The sequence below is a fragment of the Alligator mississippiensis genome, chromosome 3 (genome assembly GCF_030867095.1).
Source record: "Alligator mississippiensis isolate rAllMis1 chromosome 3, rAllMis1, whole genome shotgun sequence".
In the NCBI taxonomy this organism is placed as follows: Eukaryota; Metazoa; Chordata; order Crocodylia; family Alligatoridae; genus Alligator; species Alligator mississippiensis.
In genome coordinates this window covers 140183415-140202360 of record NC_081826.1, presented here as the reverse complement: position 1 = coordinate 140202360, position 18946 = coordinate 140183415, and the positions used below count along the sequence as shown (strand labels likewise).

Sequence of the window (18946 nt, the reverse complement as noted above, 5' to 3'; positions counted from 1 at the left end):
GAATATAAACTGACCATGAAGAAACTTAAGCTGAAAAGTAAGAGAAGATTCTAAACCATTGGAACAATCGAGCTCTGGAGCAGCCTTCCAGGAGAAGCAAAAAAAATATCACTCTTAAGCCAGACAGTTAAGTTTATAAAAAAAAAAAAAAAAAAAAAAAAAAAAAAAAGGAATGTAATAGCATAATTAGATAGTCCCATTAATTGTGGGGAATTTGACTTAATAACCAAAGTAACTTTCAATCTTATGTTTCTAAATTATTATAGAGCTGATCTTTCCAAACTTAGAGGCAAATCTCTCTTGGCTGGTCAAGATCAATCATAACTTCCAAATTACCAGTCCAAAATTGTAGATAAACTCTTTCCAATTGATTTTTTTGCCAGCAAAGCTGGTGTCTAGTTTCATAGTTTGTAGGATCGGAAGGGACCTTGACAGATGATCAAGTCCGACCCCCTGCCATGGCAAGAAAGAGCACTGGGGTCAAATGACCCCAGCAAGGTGTTCATCTAGCCTCATCTTAAAGACCCCCAGGGTCGGAGCCAGCACCACTTCTCTTGGAAATTGGTTCCAGGTCCTAGCCACTCTGACTGTGAAGTAGTGCCTCCTGATGTCTAGTCTGAATCTACCCTCTGCCAGCTTGTGACTGTTATTTCTAGTCACTCCTGGTAGTGCTCGGGGGAACAGGGACTCCCCCAATACCTGCTGGTCCCCCCTGACTAGTTCGTAACAGGCCACTAGATACCCCCTCGGCCTTCTCTTGTGGAGGCTGAACAGGTTCAGGTCCTGTAGCCTCTCCTCATAGGGCCTGCCCTGCTGTCCCCTGATCATGCGGGTGGCCTTCCTCTGGACCCTCTCAATGTTGTCCACATCCCTCTTGAAGTGCGGCGCCCAGAACTGGACGCAGTACTCCAACTGCAGCCTGACCAGTGTCGCATAGAGGGGGAGGATCACCACCTTGGACCTTCTCAATATGCATCTGTGGGTGCATGACAAGGTACGGTTGGCCTTCCTGACCGTGTCCCTACACTGTTGGCCCATGTTCATTTTGGCATCAATAATGATTCCAAGATCCTTTTCTGCCTCTGCACTGACAAGAAGGAAGTTCCCCAGCCTGTAGGTATGCTGCTGGTTCTTCCTCCCCAGGTGCAACACCTTGCATTTGTCAGTGTTGAAACCCATCCTGTTCTCATCTGCCCTCCCCTGTAACCTGTCTAGGTCCAATTGCAACCTATTCCTCCCTTCTAGCATGCCCACATCCCCCCACATCTTAGTGTCATCGGCAAATTTGAATAGAGTGCTTTTTACCCCCTCATCCAAGTCACTGATGAAGATGTTGAACAGTGCGGGTCCAAGGACCGAGCCCTGGGGGACCCCACTGCCCGCATCCCTCCAGGTCAAAAATGACCCATCCACCACCACTCTCTGGGTGCGGCCCTCCAGCCAGTTAGCGACCCATTTGACTGTGTAGGTGTCAATGCCACAGTCCCCTAGTTTTTTAATGAGCATGGGGTGAGAGATAGTGTCGAAGGCCTTTCTGAAGTCCAGAAAGACTATGTCCACTGCTACCCCTGCGTCTAAGGATTTTGTGACCTGGTCATAGAAGGCCACCAGGTTGGTCTGACAGGACCTGCCTCTAATGAACCCATGTTGATTGCCCCTAAGCATAATCTCCCCTGTTGGCCCCTCACAGACATGTGCCAGGATAATTCTCTCAAAAAGCTTACCCAGGATCAAGGTAAGACTAACTGGCCTATAATTTCCTGGGTCTTTCTTCCTCCCTTTTTTGAAAACAGGAACCACATTGGCCCTTTTCCAGTCCTCTGGCACCACACCAGAGCACCACGAGTCTAGCTTTCAGTTAGTTAGAAAAATGTGCACAGTTAAAGTAGGGTGTTTCTTTTATACTGCAATCTAGTAGAATGGTAGCTGTAGCTTTAATTTCTTGGTACTCCTTGCACATTTGTCTATTCTTTCTTCTAGGCTTTTCAGAAAAGGATGCAGATGAAGTAAAAGGAATTTTTGTGGATACTAACCTGTACTTTCTGGCTCTGACATTTTTTGTAGCAGCATTTCATGTAAGTGACTACGTTTGTTCTTTTTAAGACGACACCTTAGACTTCGGTTTTCTCACATTTCTCTGAATACCAGTAATTGTTTTGGGAAATATTTTAATTTCAAAATATACTGAGATACAAATTACTTTGTTTCATCACAAATAGCAAACTAAGTAGAAAGACTTAGTGCTCTGCAGGTGAACACTTAGGGAATGTTTTTCAATTTAAGCCTGAAAAAACAGATTTCTGTTTCCAAGCCAAACTTTGAAATAATGGTTAAACCCTTCCATCCCTTGCCCCTACTATCCCTTTTCAGAAAGACTGGAAAAGTTTCCTTGGGTGTTTGGCTGTTTTACCCCAATGTTTTGTGGCTTGCACTATACCTGTGGCATAATTAGGTTAGGGGCTTGAATTTTCAGTGCTGTTTGCCAGTTAGCTTGCAAGTAAATTTCATCTGACCCTGAAACACCCATCCTCTTGATTGCTAAAGAACAACTTGACCTGCTGCTACATGTAAGTGTCATTGAAATGAATGTAGACTAAACAAATGGAAAGCTTAGAATTGAAAGGAGATTCGTATCAGATTATAGGAAGAAATAGATAACTTTTAATCTTCTTGGGGAAATGACCATTTTAATCATAATCATATTTATTTAAAAACTAACATTCTTCATTGACAAGTGAAAATATATAACTTAAATTGATACTGCACTATTTTATTGTTTGTCTTCAACCTGAATTAATTCAAGATATTAAAATTAGAATGTTTGTGAATGTTGGCTCTAGTTCTCTGCTCATCTGTGTTTCCACTTGACATAGCAGAGAGGGGAGAGCAGGTAGGATGCAGATTCTTGTTCTTTGATTCTCAGACTCATTGTACATCATCCATAGCCCTGTGAAATATTTAAATTGTCTTCAAGGCCTTTTAGACTTACTAGTTGGTAGGAGGTGTTTAGTGTTGTTACGTAATCTCTTTACAATATGAACATTATTGCTGAGAGCCACCAGGACCTAATCTTACAGATTTCAGAAAACTATCAGGTCTTTAGCAAGCTGCTTTCCCCCTTCAAATACACTTCCAACCTTTGTGTCACTGTCTTAACTCCTCTCCAAACAGTGACATTCATTCTGTTACTAGTGCTTCTGATGGACAGTAACTTAAAGCCATGATGGGATCTGATGTGTGATCCCAAAAACCACGTTTCCTGTCATTCCAAGCATGCATGGCAGGAGGTGCGATTGTGAGATTTGAGCATCAGATCCCATCACACCACATGCTGGTGCAGGGGGAGTCTGGGGTCATGATCCCAAGCTCCCTCTGCACCAACAAGTAGCAGACTTGGCTCTTTGTGCTCCCCTGGCTGGGAACTGAGGAGTAGTCCCAGCCCCTGGGACACTTGGGACCCTTTAAGAGCACTGGCACACTTTGGAGGTTGGGAGTACTGCGCACACGTTTAATTAAAGGTGTGATAGGAACCACTCACAAAGTAATACATATATTGAGTTATAACTTTGTAGCTCAGGGGTAATCAACCCCCGGCATGCATGCCGAGCATGGCACGCAAGGCCATTTTGCTCAGCATACCACTGCCAGCCCAGGCTCTAAGCAGCTGCTGCCAGCCACGGAGCCCAGGCTGTTCCCAGCAGGCGGCTGGGAGGCTGCAAGCCCTGCTGTAAGCAGACTGGGTTTCGTGGGCTGGCTGCAGCCGGGAGGCTGCAAACAGCTGCTCCGGGCTCTGGCATGTCAGCACTCCGGCCCCTTCTGAGGTAGACATTGTGGGTTTTTTGGCCCTCCAGCAAAAAAGTGTTGCCTACCGCTGTTGTAGCTTATTCTTCATTTTATCTTGATTGAATGAGCATGTGGTCAGGTCAGTACTTAAAGACATGATTTACCAACCAGTTCATCGGGTCTTAAGTGTAACATATGTTAGGGGCCTACCATTCAGCAGCCAGGGCTGGGGGACTTCTACTCAGTTTTATCTGAGGTTGTAATAGTTGTTGGTCCCTTTAGCTCCTAATGTGAATTCACAAGGAGCCTGGGAGCCCTGAATCCCTCCATCTTACTACACTTTGGAACTTTTTGGCTCTGGCAGCATTTTGTGTCCCTAGTTGCTCTTGATGCTTTGCAGTGCATTGTGAAGCTTGAGCCTCACTCACAAGCTATATTGTCTTAAGCTTTTTCTTAGGAGAAAGTAGGCCATTTGTGTCTCACTTCTATGTAATGAAACCAACTTGCCTTAATTATAGAATAGTAAATGAATTTTTTAATCAGCTCAGTCGTCAGGCGTGATTTAGCTAAGTTTTCAGGCAAATCAGCAGTATCTATCTTGCCGTTTGCAGCTTCTTTTTGATTTCCTGGCATTCAAGAATGACATCAGCTTCTGGAAGAAAAAGAAGAGCATGATTGGAATGTCAACAAAAGCAGGTATGGCACGTTATACAAGGGGTACAATTCATTAAACTATGGATTTAATCTTTTCTTCATTTTAACATATGCAAATAAGTGAGATTATAAAAAATGAGATTATTTTTGTATGATCATCAAGCAGAGAGTGATGTGCCTTAATTACAATATGTAGTTATTTTAACAAAAAAATTGAAGATGGACAGATTCTTATCTGATACTTAAGATAATACTAGTGTTTGCATTCATTTGGTGATGGATTTTATTCTGGAGAATTTTTCTAAAATATCTTTACAAATGATTGATTATGAGGAATATGATTATTAGGAGAATGGCGTGAAAATTTCCAAACTTAAATATTTGTTGTCTTCCCATCCGTATGTGGAAAAAAAATTCTGCTGCTTACAAAAACTGAAGGCTAGTGGTTGACAGTTGTGCCCTAGAAGCTTGGAAGTATGCCTGTTAAATACCACTTACCCTATTTAATTCTGATTACTTTTAGAATAAATAAGAATCTTTTTCCCAAAAAATTTCCCAGGAGGAAAGAATTTGTATGCTACTTGGAACTCAAATAGAATTATATTACTGCTTAATAACCCGAGCACAAAGAATTCCATAAAATATATTTTACATGTATTAAAGACATTCAAACATATTCTAATATTATAAAAGCCTTAATCTAGCTGTCTGTCTGTCTGTCCATAACGCTTTATTTGCACTCTGATTGGCTGAGTGAAACAACCAATCAGAGTGCAAATACAACTTTGGGACAGGAGGTGGCAGTGCAGGGGAGCACGGCCATGATGGTGGGGACATGGGGGATGGGGGAAGTGGATGTGGGCGAGGTCCCCCTGCCCTGCTCCCTGCAAGCGGCGACAATTGGGGGGGGGGGGGGCGGCGAGGCCACTGGCGCTGACCTCAGCCAGCCTCTCCCCGCTTCTGTCGTCACTGCTTGCAAGGCCAACACAGGCCAATGCAGTGGTGAGGGGATGGGAGCAGTGGGCCTGGGCCTGACTTGGGGAAGGGGGAGAGAACTTGGCCCAAGGGTGGGGTGAAGAAGCTGACCCACCGTGGGAGGTGGGGAGCAGCCGGCCTGGCCTGATGTGGCAGCAGCAGGGGAAGGGGAGGAGCCAGCTTCCTCCCCCATCCCCTCCCCCTGTGTCAGACCAGGCCTGCTGCCACCCCCACCTCCACGGCAGGCTGGCTTCTCCCCACCCTTGGGCTCGGTCATCTCCCATGCCTACTGCATCGGGCCCAGGCCTGTTCCTCCCCTTCCCCCACCGCCATGGAGGGGAAGCGGGGAGCAGGACCAGACCCCAAGCAGCAGGAGGGAAGTGGGGAGTGGGCCCTGATGCAGGGGTGAGACACGGGGTTCTGTTCCTTCCTCCCCTGCCCCACATAGTTCTTGATGGGCAATTGGCTAGTATTTTGTATAAAGGCCTTACAAGAGTTTTAAACACAAATCGATCTATAAGAATGTCAAAGGTTAAAATTGTTTTATTGCCCGTGGATTTCTTCATAACAAATTTCCTCTTAACATGAATAATAAATGTGTCTAATATCTCAAAATGTTCACATACGGTATTGCTACAGCACATTAAACTGTTTTAATGTGCTGTAATTTGTTTACAGCAAGTATTAAATTTTCATACCCCCATCCTTAAATATAAGAGGAAATCAGCAACATTTTGTTCCTCAGTTGTTTACTTTGCTTATTTCCGGTAGCATTGAGCAGAATATTTGTTTTTAGCAACTAAGTACTTGCTGTGTAAAATTGTGATTATGTTGTGATGTAACTTCCTGTAATCATCTATAGTCTCACAAGTAGTTTTACATGAGGAAGCAGCCCAAACAGGTAAACACAAAGACAGTGAGAAGTACAGGAAATGGGCTTATAGTCTGTCTTTTGCAGAGGTGTCAGTTACCGTAATATCTAAATACTATAAAATGTTTGTATATTTTCTTACCAGTGCTTTGGCGATGCTTCAGTACTGTGGTGATATTTCTGTTCCTCTTGGATGAACAAACAAGTTTATTGGTGCTGATTCCAGCAGGTATTGGTGCAGTGATTGAGGTGAGATCATGGAATTCTGAATTGTGCTTATGTCTAAATATGTGTTTTATTGCTAATGCTCTTGCACCTTGTGTCTTTAGGGGGATGATATTTAATTAGTCACTAAAGGCATTGCTCATTTAATATATTTACTTATTAACCATGTTTTTTAAGCAGATTATTTGAAAATATTCTGAATAATTTCTTTTAATTTGTTCTCTTAAGCAGTGGAGGTATTGTTTCCTTTTATGATTAATCATTTAAAGTACATAAACTGTCCCATGTTGTGAAATGCACAGGTGGACTGGGAAAAAAATCTCTTTACCCAACAGAGTTTTAGCTCAAGTTTGTGGAGTAGTAATTTTATCTCTGTGTACAAGGGTTTTAAATGCTATTTCTAAATTAATAATGTCCTTTAAGGTTGTAAATAGTGAGAACAGGAAAGACGTACCTCATAACACATGTTTTCAATTGCTCTTTAAATTGTTAAATTTTAAAATTGTGTTTGTGGTTAAAATTTGAATTTTTCATCAAAAGTGCAGGTTCAGCTTTTATAAAAGTTGCAAGAAACACTCCCCCAAATGACAGCATTTCTCTTTGTATATTCCCAGGTTAATTTCAGTTACTTCAGGAATTAAATTTCTTTATGGACCCATTTCATAACTGATTTTGGACCTTTTTAACATTTTTATGCCTACTCTGCAACAATGCAGGCCTTGAAATTCCCATATAGTTAGCTCACTGAAATTTTGTGCAAAAACAAAACTGAAATTCTTTATGATTTATGGTAATCATTTTCCTGCAACAAAGGATTCCCAAACCAATGTTTAGCTTTAATATCCTGGTATTATACGCTTATTTTTGGGAACAAATACAACATTGCAGTATTGTGTTTTTACGTAACTTACTGGTATGTGTATTCAATTTTAGCATCTTATCAAGTTTGATTTATGGTTATACAGTCCACGAAGTGCTGCTCTTGGAATTTTAATACAATATTTTTTTTAAGGAATAAATTTGAAATGTTGACTTTTGTATATCATTTTATTTTTAAGCCTGGGAAGAGCAATATCTGTTGCTATATGATGTAATTTACCTGCACAAAACATTTTAAATTTTTGCTTCAAACATATTCCATACTGTTTATCATATCATTTTAATAGATTTTTTCCAGCATTTTCAAACAAATCACCATTATATTAGAACTTAAGTATAAAAAATGGTAATTTGAAGGCATCAGCCACGGTTCAAAGTTAAGGTTGAGTTGATTTTTTGCTTTTAAAGCAGGGATTGGACTTAGTATGAAGAAATCAATCATATTCTCTAAAATTTCAATATTTCTTTGGTAAATGCTTGGAAAGTTTCTTCAGAATGGGTTTTCAGATTTAAGACCAGGACTAAATTATTTGATTTGTTCTGACTGAAGCTGGTCAAATATCTGATTAGACGCTTTTCTTTTTTGAATGGGTTGAGTCTGTGAAAAAAATGATGGAAAGCAGTTTGGGTGGCAGGCAAAGAGCATATTTAAGCATTTCAGATTTTATTGTTTGTCATGACTCAGAATGGGGAGAAAAATAAAAATGTAAATTTTTTCCCCAGAAGAAAAATCTGTTTCTTGGCTGACCATAACTCTGAATTTCACATAAGCCATTGTCTAGGTACATTAGGTAGATTGTATAGATAGATAATTTTTTTACTTAATTTTATGCAAGAGGTGGTTTTACAAATTTATAGTCATGTTTTCCATTGTTTGCCATAGATGAAAGGTTGAAGAGGAGCATAAAATAGCCGGAACATTCCAGTAAATTTGGCTTTAAGATAAAAAAAAAGATAATGTAAACAAGTAATTTTTAAAAACTAGGACAATCCTACAAATAGTTTTGGTTGAATCCATATGCCTAATTTAAGGGTAAAATACTTTTCAGGAGTATAAGCTTTTCTTCAAACACATTGAAAAGAATAGTTTAAACTTTTATCTCTCGAGTTTTAAAAGCTTTTATTACTTATGACTATATAATGTATCCAATATAACTCTTTCTTTTATGCTTTCTGAATATTTAACATTAGTTGAAAGTGGTTCTTCCACATACAACATAAATAGATGTCAGAAGGAAACTGCCAAAAAGAACTTAAAAGTTCAGTTACCTACCAGTGCTTTCTACCTGCAGGCATACACTTCAACATTACTACAGATACTGTATACAACAGGTTGTATGTGACAGTCGTAACTCTGCCTCCTTTTAGGTTATCTGTACGCAGATTTTCATTGGAATTTTCATCAGAATGTTAGGGGGCTGGGTGTCTCATGCTGGCAGACTTAAATTTGTGGCTGTAGGATTTCGCATATGCAGTGCTGCTAAGGTGTGCACCTCTAGGTGGAGGCATAAAGTCTGTATAACTGCACATAAACTAGCTTCTTAATTTCCTTGCTTTTGAGGAGTTTTATTGACTGTGGCCCCAGGGAGACATTCAGTTTCTACTGGGAGAATTGTGGCTCTCCCAGGAGAAACCATGAAGTACACATGTTCAGGCTTTCTCAAGGTAAAAATAACTACTTTAGGAGAAAAATAACCTGGGAATGACCAGGGTTAAATAATTCCTGGGACTGTTTCTCCTGGGAGAGTGAATGTTTATATGTGCCGTGACTCACTTGGAAGAGAAAATAGTCTTTCAGCATTCTCCTTCCCCCCTCAACCCAGGGAAATAGTGTGTTACTCACTGGACTCTGCTGCACCAGCATGGAGCAGAACACGCTTTCTTTGCAATCCCTACATTATGATGCACAGAAACACAGGCTGACCATGGGCAGCTTGGGTCAGCCAGTCAGGGCTGCCATATGTGCTGCTGCTATCTGTTGCCAGGCAAACTGTGGGAGCCTGTAGAGCATGCTAAGATGTGTTCATAGGGTTCCCCTGCTCCCTTTCCCTGGCTATACAGTGTCAGCACTGGAAGCTCTCCACTCTTCAGGGCCTCAGCATTCAAATTCCTGTACATGTGAGTTTGGGAAAGTTTCTCTATCAGGAGAACAAACCTGGGAGAATTCTAGATTATTTGTGTGTGTACACAGCCTGTGTTATAAAGCAGCCATAGTAGCTCCAATAGTTTTTTGTTTTTAGGTGTTTAAAAGCTGAAGTGGAATGAGGGTCATGTTGTTGGAGAGTGTAGGAAGTGCAGGTGCTAATAAAAATCTTCACCTTTGCCAACCCGTGCACTAAACTTTGTCATTCTACATGGTAAGATTACATTTGGCAGTGCCAGTTCTAAAACAGCGTGTGCACCTGGCCTTAGTAAACAAGTTTGTCTTACTCAATTTTTATGATAATGAATAATCATTAAAAATGGCCATAAGTCCAATCTGTTTGTTTAAATAATATGTTCCTATGGCACCAAAACTACTCAGGATCCAGTTCTTTAACAATTCTCACATAGTCAGTCTTGTATTTAAAATGTCAGCAATGAGAAGTAGGGCTGCCATGGACAAATTTTAGCCATAGCTTAATTTCACAGATTTCCTATTACAAAGTGTAAAGAGAAACCAAAAAAGTCCTCCATAAATATATATTATTTTACATGATATGCTACCAGTTTACATTCATTATAATTCGTTACTTGTTTTTAATTCTGCTTTTGAATGCAAACTTAAGTTTGAAGTTGTATATAGATGGCTAATATATTCTTGCTTTTGTCATTGACATCTGCAGTAAAATGATGGCAGTTATCTCTGGTCGTTTGTAGTTTCATTTGTACATTACATTTAGAAATTAGAAAAGTGGAATAAAATTGTTGGAAAAACAAACGTGGTATATAGAAAATGTTTTCCCTTGCAGCGTTTCACAGAGTACAGTTCTACTTAACCAATCTTATTTTCTAATTCTGTAGACATTGAAACTAAATAGTAGGGGTATCTGCTTTACTTGAGTTTGTTACTGTTCACTGTGTATCTTAGGGTTAGATTTAGATACTCTTATATCTTGAATAATTTATTGTTCCAAATAATTCAGTTGACTCTTTGACTTCAGTCTGCTACTCCTTCAGGAGTCCAGGTGTTCAGGTCTGACGAATAGAATCAGATAGTCTTAGTCATGTTGGATAAGTTACTCTTTATAACAAAAATGTTTGTATTTTTGTAACTTGCAACACAGCTCTGGAAAGTGAAGAAAGCACTGAAAATGACTGTTAAATGGAGAGGCATAAGACCAACATTTCAGGTACTGTGTCTTTGTTCCTTCGTAATAACTGGATGTGTTAAGCTGTCCGCTCCCATTCACATTACAAAACAGCTTGGCTGGAAATAAATGTCAAATAAACAAAATAAGATATATCACATTATACAAAAGGCCAAAAAATTGTTATAGACCTAGAAGTTGGTTTTTTGCTAGTCAGCTTTTGCATTAGAAAAATTATTTTGTATTGGATCAATAACGTGAAAAGAGTAAGACATTTTCTGCAGAACAATTTGCAATGTTTGCCTTGTGGAAATATGTCTAAGCCTTGTTGTGAAAGAGGCATCTCTGCATGTTAGATTTAAGAAACCATTCAAATACTTTCTTTTTTGAAGCTACCAAAAATGTTACTAATTATGATGGATTTGGTGTGGATACAACACTCACAAGGAATGAGACTATAAATTAGTTGCACTCAAATTTAATTTTAATTGATGAACGTGAGATGAGCCTGCATATTTAGTCGTCAGTCTTCAGAACCAAGTGGTTACGCTTCACGTTCAATACATCCCAGGCTTGCTTTCATTTATTAACATTGAGTCAGGCAGTGCGCTGTAGTGAACTTTTAGTATAGGTGTGATACCTCTACGAGTCACTGTGAATTGTCTTTGAAATGTTCTGCAAATTCTGTGTTGGATTTCTGAAGCATTGAATATATGGTGATTTAGGCCATATGTTTCCATGTTGTGTAGCAATCCTGTGAAAATGAGCTGCTACAACTGCTGAATTCTTTTGGGCAGAAAATCTTTTCCACTTTCAGCATCCCATATCAGGTTATTGGGTATATAATGGCTGCTCTTTTCATGGGGTTATAGATGCTGCTATCTATTTCATGGGGTAGATAGTGAAATTTCCTAGCCCTTTACTGACAGTTGGCTTATGAGGGTAGACTCTTCCCTGGCAAGCTAATGAAATTTGCTTGGGGAGTACTTTCAGCTGTTATACCTTAGCAATATCAGCATCTTCTAAGATGCCTAGCTGCCTGCTTCATTCTGGAGGCTACCTTGAGAAAGGAAGCAAGGAACCATGTGTATGTAGATTACTTCATTCTTCCATCTCTCTAAAAGTTAGCCAGTGAATTAAAAGTGGTATGTTTTTAACCTCACAACACAGTCGGGTGAAGAGTCTGCTCTCCTTTACTTTATTTTGATGTCTCAGGGATGACAGGAAAAAGTTCCACAAGCATTTCTTTTTGAAAAATAAGGTAAAACCAAAAACACCACATGTTGAGTTCAGCTGTTTCATGTTCTTTTGCAGATTAGTAGCCCTTTTGTTCCTACCAGACAAGATGCAGGATTTAGCAGTGGGAGGCAGATTCATAGTTGGTAAAATTGCCAGAGTACTGGTGAAGTCAGTGAAGTTATTGGTTGTACCAGCTGAGGATCTGTTCCCACAGGGAAATATAAGAAAATAATTCTTCCAGTGCAATTCCAGATCAGCCACCTCTCCATAGGAGAGGTTTCTCTCTAACATAACAGGTTGGATATGAACTAAATCGCAATAGTTGATTTCCTTTCAGACCTTTAATAATCCTGTTTAACCTAAATATCCATATTTTGATATCCATTTCTTCTGAATTTTGCCAAACTTGCCTTCTGAAACTGTTCCACAGGCCTTAACTTTTGTCTTGAATGCATTCCTTTTTGTTAACTGTAATTTGTCTTTCAGTTTCATTAAATATCACATAATATTATATTTTCAAGAATTTCAAATATTCCTCCCCCTATTGCTGCAGAGCTTATAGATATTTCATTGACCTGCCTACAATGATATTTGGCATTCTTCCTCAGTTACTTGTTAACTATTTGGCTAAATTAAGTGGGTTAACATCATTCCTTCCAATGCACACTAACTTGCATTTTTCAGCATTGAATTTCATTTGTCTTTGTGTTGCCTATGTAGATTTGGATAAAGTTTCTCTGAAATTCGTTCCTTTTCTCCAATCTTGATACCTAGTCTTGGTTTATCTCTATATTTCACCATGCTGGCACACCACTTGTTAAGTGTTTGCCATGATTAAAATGGATTGTTACTTTCTGTTTCTTGGCTAGTTGCAAGTCTGGCAGAACTTTACCCTTTGCCCCATGACTATTTACTATGCTTGGACTTTCAGAAAGCTTTTATTAATTGCTTCTCTCCAATGAATGTTATAGAGGAAGATAGGTTGTTAGTTCTCTTAGTTCATTCAACAAACCACAAAGCTTAGGGAGGTTGTCAAAGAATTTGAACTTCTGCAGAGTCATTTACGAAAGCTTGATAGGTTTTATTACTTCAAATGCAAACCCACAGACAAGTTACCAGGGGTGTGGGACTTTACTGTTTATTAGCGGCTCCATGATAAGGGCTGTGTGCACTCTTTAACCCTGCCATAAATGGAAGCTAAGTTGTGGTAGTTTAGATCAAAGTGAAACTGGTACCTTTCATTTTACTGTAGGGTAAGTATATACATATGGACAATTACTGTGGAACAGCAGAAAAGTACCACCCACTTTTTCATCCCACAGTAAATTGTTTGTATGTTCATGTCTTTTCTTAGTAGGACTGGAGTGCTGAGGACACACACATCAAAAGTTAAGCATGGTTGCACTTGACATTTTTTCAACTTGTTCATTTTCAATTTTGTTTTTTAAGCAAATGGCAAAGTTCTCCATCTCTGATTTTTCTCTCTCTTCTTGGATGGCATTTTCAGCAAGTTGGACACAACATTTCGTAGTTTTCTTTTCAGTGGAACAATATTGTTAAGCAGTTTCCCCTATCGTGCATGCACATAGGTACAATTTGGTCCTTTCTCACATTTGGCCATCCTTTCATATCAGTGTTGACTCCTTTTATTTCTCTTTTTATGATGTCCTCCATTCCCTTTTTATCCATTAATAAGTTGGCTATTTAGTTTAAATAGATCTGGAAGAATGCGTGTGCGTGCACACACACACACGCGCGTGCGCATATTTATGTATTCTAGCCAAATCTATGTTTACACACACACACACACACACACCCTGTCCGTCCGTACACATTTAGTTTTACATATATGTAATCTCTCTCTCTTTCTAATCAGGCCTCTTCTTTTCAGCATGGTCTCACACAAGCAAGTCACATTCTTTTCTCCAGTCATTCATTTGTCCTCTTGCTAGAACTTTTAGACAGTTTTTTTCATCTTCCTTCTCATTTAGGCAAAACAGAAACCTTGCACTTATTGCTTGTTTTGGGTTTTTTTGAATGTCTGCTTTTATTCATCCTGTGAACGAACAGTACTTCTCATATGCCAAAGTTCTCAAATAAGTTAATCAAAATAGTACAAGTAACTATAACAATAAATGCACTTGGGAAAGGGAAGGAAACTGATAAACCCATTTATATGTTTAAAAACAAAAATAAACTAGAAAACCAATTTTTTTCACAATGCCTTTACTTAACAGAACACTCCAACCCTTGCTGCAGAGCTATCTCTGCTTATATCCTGCTGAATAATGCTAACAGTGCTCGTGAGGGGGAGCAACATAGTGGCTTCACTAACGATGTTGTCTGCTTTGAAGATGATCAGTAAAACTTTTTTTTAAGTGGCACTGAGGTACTCTTTTAATGAGGCATAAAGAAAACCAAAAAGATAGCCCTACCTATCCTACCACCACAAAACCCTTCCTTGCTAATATCCTGTGTTAAAATGACCAGGAATATTAACTTTTTATTTGGACAGGGAGGATGTTATTTCATAGATTTCATAGACATTAGGGCTGGAAGGGACCTTGGAAGATCATCGAGTCCAGCCACCCGCCTGAAGGGCAGGAAGTCAGTTGGGCTCATAGGATCCCAGCAAGATAAGCATCCAGTTTTCTCTTGGAGGTGTTCAATGTAGGTGCTTGAACCACCTCCGATGGCAGTCTGTTCCAGACTTTGGGGGCTTGGGCAGTAAAGAAATTCTTTCTTATGTCCAGCCTGAAATGGTCTTGCAGTAGTTTATAACCGTTCGACCTCCTCATCCCTTGGGGTGCTCTGGTGAACAGATGTTCCCCCAGGTACTGGTGGGCACCCCTGATAAACTTATAGGTGGCCATCGGATCACTCCTGAGCCTGCGCTTTTCCAGGCTAAAGAGCCCCATAGCTGTCAGCCTGTCATCATAAGGTCTGTTTTCCTGACCTCTGATCATGTGCATGGCTCTTCTCTGGACTCTCTCAAGCTTCTCCACATCCTTTTTTGAATTGTGAAGCCCAAAACTGGATGCAGTACTCAAGGGGAGAACGACGTCCCAGGATTTGCTTGAGAAGCATCTTTGGATGCAAGCCAGTGTTTTTGTGGCTTTACTAGCCCCAGCATTGCATTGAAGGCTCATGTTCATTTTGTGGTCAAGATTATAGCAGGGGTCTGTGATATTTGTGGACTTGTACCTTAGCTGAGGTTGGGTGGACTGAAGATATTTATCCAGTAACTGACATCTTCTTGTCCAAAATGGTTATTGGGCATTGGAGGTAAATAGTTCTTAACTGAAAACAAATGTAAAAGGAGAATCCTTCACCATGAAATAGTGCTTTGTATTGCATTTGTTTTGTCCAAATAGGTGTCATTTCCCTTGTTTTAGTGCATAAGTAGACAGGACATTTTTCATTTAACTTTGATATTATTATTTTCTTCTAGTAAGTACAGTTCTGTATTTCTCTCTAGTTTTGTCTTGTATAAACAAATTGCATCTTTTCTTTCTTTCAAAATTATTACAGTTTGGTAAATATAGTGAATCTGAAAAGAAAACAGAAGAATATGATACCCAGGTAAGACAAAGTCCTTCAGTTATGTTGACTCATCATAAAAAATGTGGTTTGTCAGTTATTCTGGGATTTCCTCCCCTTCTCTCCCACCCAGCTGCAGCCATGGCAAAGGCCAGCATCAAGAGCCTCAGGAGGGGTGTGGGGGAAGGCAGCCCCCCACCCTTGCCTCATGGGCCTGGCCCCACTCCCCACGGTACCTCAAGCAGAGTAGATGCCAGCGGGGAGGGTGGCGTGCAAGGCAAGGGGGGCTTCCTGCCCCCAACACTTGCCCGCGCCTTTTGACAGCAGCAGCATGCAGCTGCCAGCTAAGCTTTGCCATGGTTGGAGCTGTGTGGGGGAGGGAGGGAGGAAGGGCCAGCTGGAATGGAGGTCCCTTGCCTTGTGGACCTGGTCTGACTCCCCCCAGTACCCCAGCTGACATAGCGGGGGGGGTCCTGCGAGTGGGCTTCCTCTCCGCTCCCCCTCTGGCTGTGGCAAAGCCCAGCTGACTGCTGTGTGCTTCTGCTGTCAAGAGACTCCTACCATGGGTGGGTGAAGGGAACCCCCCCCCCCCCTCACACCGCCACCTGAGCCTCTTGAAAGGGGCAGTACATAGCTGCTGACTTGGCTGTACCACAGCTGGAGCTGGAGTATGGGGAGAGGGGCATTTTGGCAGCCTTATGGGAGGCTGCTAGAATGCCTCTACCGGGGCCAGTGCAGGCAGGCTCAAGCCAGGTGAACTGTCAGTTGGGTTGGTTCAGGGTGCTGTAATTCATGGTGCCATGAGTAAGAGTGTGACCCCTAAAAGTCTGTAGGCACCTTTTATAAGTAGATTTAGAATTCCTGCCTCTATTACATTGCTAAATGTGTGAATCTAGAGATCTCTGAAAAGCAGGACTACAAATCATTCTTCTTGTATAAAGATGTATATCTTGGGAGCTAAACCCTCTCCCATATTCCTCATAGATTCTGAAGACTCTGAAATTCATACCCTACTTTTCCAAATGTTTTGCCAGTTGCACTGATGAGACTTTTCAGTTCCTACTTCTGAAACAAGCTGACTGTGTGCCTAGCAATCTAAACTTAAACTGTAGCATTCTTGCCCTGTTTTGGACTTGGGGCACAGACTCAAAAGTGTGAATTGACTGAGATGTAGATCTTCGGAATATAAGAAATTCAAATACTTTTGTGCGCAAAAAGAAAGCCTATTACTTAACTCCATGGAAAGTCTGTCTCTAAAATGTGAGCTGATGCACTTGCTGAAAATAACTTTTCTTTTTCCCCTTAGGCTATGAAATACTTGTCCTATTTATTGTATCCACTGTGTATTGGAGGTGCAGTTTATTCACTGATGAATGTCAAATATAAAAGGTAGGGTATTATACATCAACTTCCTAAAAGTATTTTATCTTTTTGTGTGTAAACTGATAAGGGAGAGTGGGATGCAGAATATAATTGCCCAGTTATTTTTGTTCAGTTGTATACGTCCTGATTGGATACTGCTACTTGTTTCCTAGAGTGTAAGACCAGAAAGGACCCCAGTAGAGTATCTAGTCTGATCTCCCATTTGTCACAGGACATTGTTTCCTCAACATAGTACTCTTGTTAATCCTAAAGACTTTATTCCAGTGCAGGCTGAAATGATCTAATCTAGCTGAATGGTGCAAGAGGCAGAATATATCATCAAAGCCTGTGGCACCTGCAACAACAGAAAACTGATAAGGTTGAAATACCCAGGTAACCTGAGCAGGTGAAATATGACCTGCCCTGTAGAGGAAGGTGAACACATAGTATATCTCTCAGAAGCTGGATTAAAGAATAACTCTTAAGATAAAATTAGATATTTTTTTCTAAAGGTTCCAGACAGTGGTGAAACCAAAGCTTTTGCTATATTCCATTATATAATTTCCCTTATAACTAGAAGATTGCATCTTATTTAAACTTCCAGTCGCTTGAGCCTTGGTTACACCTTTCTGAGTAAGGTTGAAAAACCTACTATTCTATCTTTCCCTTGGACATTTACCTATATGTACTCATCCAGCTGCCTTTCAGGCTTTTCATTCAGATATTGAACAGATTGATCTCCAAGAGGTTTCTTTCCAGCCTCTGGATTGTTTGTGGCCTTCCTTTGTACTCTCTCCGGTATTCCCACATTCCTCCTGAAGTGTGGACACATGAACTGGACCACTTGCATTCTGATTGTAGTCTCACCGATGGTTTGTTCAAGGGAACAACCACTGACCTACTTTGATAACATTGTTCTCATTTAGCCAAGGATCCCATTATTTCTGTTAGCCATGATATGTTGAAGTGATTATCTGTGAAGACCCCCTAAGTCACTTTTCAAGGCAGTGTCCAGTCCTGTGGGTATGGCTTGCATTTTTGTTCCTAGATAGATAACTTTGCATCTGCCTGTATGAAAACACCATTCAGATCAATCCATACCAGTAATTTGTTCTTGTTTACTACCTCAACAGTTTTTGTCATCTACAATCGTTGCTGACAAAGACTTCGTAGCCTGGCGCACTGATAAAAATATTCAGTAGCATCGATCAGAAAAGCAACAGTTCTTGGTTGGCTCTTACAGAAATAGCCCCCCTCATTGATGGTTTCCCTTTAACACCTGCTTTTTGAGATCTCTCTCTGAACCAGGGATGGAAATGTCATTTAAAAAAATTACGCGTTTAACCTCCTCTAATTACATTAGTTAAACAAATAGTCCTGCAGCAACAGGGCAGGGCTGTGTAGGGAGCCAGGGCCAAGGGTGAAACATGGGATTGTGGTGAGTTCCATCGCCAGCCAGGACTGAATCCTGTGGCCACAGCAGGCTCTGCGTGATGAGTGTGTGGGAGCAGGCAGGCAGAGGAGCCAGCAGCAGCACAGGGCAGCAGGTTCTGGTGGGGTCCCTAGGTTGTTGTGGCCTGCTTTTGGAGGAGCAACTCCAGCAGCGGCTGCCCAAGAGGTGGCACATACCCAGACTGCAGTATCACAGGGCTGCTGCAGCAGGGAGGTAACTAATGGTTACTTGGGGGAGTAGACCCAGGCAAAGTTGCTAGACTAATCCAGCAGGGCTTAAATAGGAGTAAGCACTGTGGTAGGGCTGCCAGTAGGTGCTGCAGGGGCAGGCTGTACAGAGCCAAGCATACCCCCCAACCCCATAGCACCCACAAGGGCTCCTGCCTCTCTGCCTATTGGGACAGCTATGCTGTGTCACACTGCACCTAAGCAGTGCCTCCAGCCTGCAGGCATCCAGAGCCCCAGGCAACCCCTCCCTCTTGTCCCCCTGGCTCTGGGCTGCAGCAGCTGCTGCTCAGCAAGGACCTGTGGCAGCTGTCCCAGCCTGGGGATGTGGTGCAAATGGACATGCCACACAAGATCACTCCTGAGGCATCCACCTGTGAGCTGAGTGCCCTCTGCTAGGAGCCTCAGCACTAGGACAAGCCCTCAGCCGAGCAGGAGGAGCATGGCGCTA

The 18946-nt window shown here is 41.1% G+C and overlaps 1 protein-coding gene across 1 annotated transcript in view; it reads left to right on the top strand.

Annotated features, from left to right (window-relative positions):
* The window catches only part of CLPTM1L (CLPTM1 like), a 50198-nt gene that overhangs the window by 17976 nt on the left and 13276 nt on the right, over window positions 1-18946 (top strand). Inside the window, exons 7-12 of the mRNA XM_006272897.4 lie at window positions 1981-2075; window positions 4395-4479; window positions 6429-6532; window positions 10654-10719; window positions 15448-15498; window positions 16763-16845. Coding sequence (XP_006272959.1) covers window positions 1981-2075; window positions 4395-4479; window positions 6429-6532; window positions 10654-10719; window positions 15448-15498; window positions 16763-16845 — 484 coding nt within the window. The remainder of the gene's footprint in view (window positions 1-1980; window positions 2076-4394; window positions 4480-6428; window positions 6533-10653; window positions 10720-15447; window positions 15499-16762; window positions 16846-18946) is intronic.